Source organism: Myotis brandtii, unplaced genomic scaffold (assembly GCF_000412655.1).
Source record: "Myotis brandtii unplaced genomic scaffold, ASM41265v1 scaffold154, whole genome shotgun sequence".
NCBI lineage: Eukaryota > Metazoa > Chordata > Mammalia > Chiroptera > Vespertilionidae > Myotis > Myotis brandtii.
In genome coordinates, this window is record NW_005355584.1 from 10,368,542 (window position 1) to 10,372,469 (window position 3,928).

At 43.0% G+C, this 3,928-nt stretch overlaps 1 protein-coding gene across 3 annotated transcripts in view; it reads left to right on the plus strand.

Annotated features, from left to right (window-relative positions):
• ROCK1 (Rho-associated, coiled-coil containing protein kinase 1) overlaps positions 1–3,928 on the plus strand; it is a 134,882-nt gene that overhangs the window by 61,347 nt on the left and 69,607 nt on the right. For all 3 annotated transcript variants that reach the window (XR_001361160.1, XM_005861605.2, XM_005861607.2), the window contains exon 11: positions 136–196. Coding sequence is in view for 2 of the 3 variants with exons in the window: in XM_005861605.2 (XP_005861667.1) it covers positions 136–196 (61 nt within the window). In the remaining variant the exon portion in view is untranslated. The remainder of the gene's footprint in view (positions 1–135; positions 197–3,928) is intronic.

Here is a 3,928-nt window from a genome sequence, read left to right on the forward strand (position 1 = left end):
GACACACACACACACACACATACAGAGCAAATACAATACTGAATAAAAAATAAACATGTAGTATTTGTTATCAGTTGTTATTAGACATTAAAGAATTTTTTGTTTTGTTTACTTTTAAAATCTTTGTTCCTTCAGATACTTAACTTCAGCAAATCCTAATGATAACAGAACTAGCTCCAATGTGGATAAAAGCTTGGTAGGTATTTTCTTATTCTTTTAAAAAAGTTGCCTTGTGGATAATGTATTTTGTGTGCATGATATTAAGTAAACATATTCTGAATATGTAGTTAGTGAACTGAATTTTTTTTTTTTAAATCCTCACCTGAGGATATGTTTTTCATATATATTAGAGGGAGACACACACACAGAGAGAGAGAGAGAGAGAGAGAGAGAGAGAGAGAGAGAGAGAGAGAGAGAGAGAGAGAGAGAGAGAGAGAGAGAGAGAGAGAGAGAAACATTAGTTGCCTCCCATACACACCCAAACTGGGGATCAAACCTGCAACCTTGGTATGTGCCCTGACTGGGAATTGAATCTGCCACCTTTGGGTGTGTGGGACAACACTCCAACCAAATGAGCCAGGGCTGAACTTAAATTTTTATAGCACTTTTTACTTACTGTCTACTCTCTAGTTTGATTTCTTGCCTAAATATCAAATGGGCTATTACCTGTGGAGGCAGTTAATAAACTATAAATTGCTACACAGATAGACATTCGTGGTTTTCCTAATCCCTTGGAGTTAAGAATTTATGATAAATCAATGTATCGGTAAGAGTCTTAATAGGAAAAGAGATGGCACATTCGAAAGATTTACATGAAGAGAATTTTGTGTGGTAATATACATAACACAAAATTTACCATTTTAACCAGTTTTTAAATGTATAGTTCAGTGGCATTAAGCACTTTCACATTGTTGTGCAACCATCACCACCATCCATCTTCATAACCTTTTCTTCATCCCAGACTTAAATTTTCTACCCTTTAAACTCCCCATTGTCCCCTCTCTATGCCCCTAGTTAATTATTATTCTACTTTCTATCTCTATGAATTTGACTACGTTAGGTACCTTATATAAGTGGAATCATATAATACTTAACTTTTTGGGATTGGTTTATTTCACTTAGCCTAATGTCCTCAGGTCCTTTGTAGCATGTAACAGAGTTTTATTCATTTTTAAGGCTGAATATGTTCTATGATATGTATAAGCCACATTTTGTCTATTCATTTGTTAAATGAAGGTAGTTTAATAAAGGGACTATTAACAGTGGTATAAGCAGAGTCAAGAGGAGCAATAAATAAAGAGTGCTAAAGCACCCAATGATTAACAATGAGATGCCATTGCCCCTAGTCTGAAGGGCCAAAGAGAGACAAATCTTGTTACCACAGCACTGAGAAAGCATCCTAAATAATAAAAGGCTAATATGCAAATTGTCTGCTCGGGAGTTCGACCAACCAGGAGTTAGACCACTCGCTGTGACATGTGCTGACCACTAGGGGGCAGTGCAGAACGAAGGCCCCAGCCAGCAGCTGGGGGAAGGAAGGCCCTGATCAGCCCTGATCGCCAGCAAGGCCTAGGGACCCTACCTGTGCACGAATGTCATGCACCGGACCTCTAGTCCTATATAATAAAACCCTAATATGCAAATTGACAGAACGACAGAAAAACTGGTCCCTATGATGCACACTGATCACCAGAGGGCAGACGCTCAACACAGGAGCTGTCCCCTGGTGGTCAGTGTGCTCTCACAGGGGGAGCGCCGCTCAGCCAGAACCCAGGCTTATGGCTGGTGAGCACAGTGGCTGTGGCGGGAGCCTCTCCTGCCTCTGCAGCAGTGCTAAGGACCCCTTGGGGGATGTCCGACTGCCGGCTTAAACTGTGGAGAGCGGGTCCGACTGCTGGTTTAGGCCCACTCCCCACAGTTTAAGCTAGCAGTTGGACATCCCCCGAGGGGTCCTGGACTGCAAGAGGGCGCAGGCCGGGCTCAGGGACCCTCCCTCTCAGTGCACGAATGTCATGCACTAGGCCTCTAGTAGAATCATGAAAGAGAAACATAGAATATAGAACACTGCTAGAACCACAGTAATCTAAGAAGCGTGTGGGGAGAATGAATAGTACTTTATTTCTCCCACCTTCTGATTTCCTGCTGGTGTTCCCCATAGACTGAAATAACCTTAAAATTATAGGGCAACAGAAAAAACCCAGGTAATTCAGTGTGTAGATTTCAAGGCAAAAAGGGACAGAGGATGGATCTTCAATGAGAGAAGGGAGAAGGGGCAAATGGAGAGTGACTACTGGTTTGTCCACTGAAAATGACTGGAAGTAACTATTACTTGGTTGCCTCCAGTATGAGTCCTTTCTGTTTTCATATAGCTCATATTCAGGAGATAGAGGTTAAAGTAAAAACCTTACTTAGCTACATTTGAGAAGGTCCTTTTGGGTAAACCAAACTTTTCTTATAAATATCAGAAATAATGATCTGGCCACCCTTAGAGCATTTTTTGAACTCTTTGTGTACTATAGCCTACATAATTATGAGGAGGGTAATGGATATCAATCATTTTTTTTTAAGTTGATATAATTCTCCTCTTTCTCCTTGATACATTAACTCTTAACTGTAGGAGAACATGTGATGGGAAGGGAAAGTGAGAAGAAGGGAAATGAACTATGTGAGCACCTGTTAACTGTTCGAGTCATCTTTCTTAAATTTTCATCCTAGTAGAGCTATTTGCTAAGTTTTATAGCTAACAAGAGCTGTGTAATCTTTAAAATTTAAACACCTTTAACCTGGGGAAAGTGACAGTAAGGAGCTTCTGTAACCCATTTCTCAGTGTATTACTTATCTGTAGGATTAGTGATACATCAGGACTTCAAAGAATATTCAATGGAATCATGTTTTGGGGGGCTGATCTTACTCAGTGCTGATTGCCATACGTTCTTTCAGTGGCTGCCACGTCTTTTGCTCTGGTGAGATCACAGAGGAGAAGAAAACATTGGCATGCCTACTATTTCTGTTAGCCTAGAACTAAACACGAAAGGCAATTAATTTTCAACTCTTCCTTGAAAGCCTTCTAGCAGAAATGCTAATGAATAACTTTGCGATAGTCAAATACAATGAATAATTTTCATTCCATATCTGTTTTTCTTTTTTGCTATATTTGTACTAATTCCTTCTCCTTAGAACTTGCAGAGTTTATAACTTTTTCATGTTCCCATTCTTTCTTTTCTTTTTGTTTTTTTCCTGCCTCTTTGGATTTTATTTTCAGTCCACTTTGCAGGTTCTCTTCCTCTTCCCTATGTCCTTTGCTTCTTCCCTCCCTCCTCTTTATTATTAAACTAGAGGCCCGGTGCACAAAAATTTGTGCACTCGGGGGTGTTCCTCAGCCCGGCCTATGCCCTTTTGCAGTCTGGGACCCCTCGGAGGGTGTCCACCTGCTGGCTTAGGCCCGCTCCTTGGGGGGATCGGGCCCAAGCTGGCAGTCAGACATCCCTCTGGCAGCTCAGCAGCCCTCGGGGGATGTCCATTTGCCAGCAGGGAGCAGGCCTAAGCTGCAATCGGACATCCTTAGCGCTGCTGAGGAGGCGGGAGAGACTCCCACCACCACTGCTGTACTGGCAGCCATCAGCCTGGCTGATGACTGAGCAGAGCTCCCCCTTAAGGTGGGAGTGCACTGACCACCAGGGGGCAGCTTCTGCATTGAGCATCTGCCCCCTGGTGGTCAGTGTGTGTCATAATGACCAGTCATTCCCAGTCATTCTGCTGTTAGGGTCAGTTTGCATATTACCCTTTTATTATATAGGATAGAGTGGGTGGGGGCCGGCTGGTTTGCCCTGAAGGGTGTGCCGGATCAAGGTGGGGGTCCCGCTGGGGTGCCTGGCCAGCCTGGGTGAGGGGCTGATGGCTGTTTGCAGTTGGTCAAGCACCCGCCCCC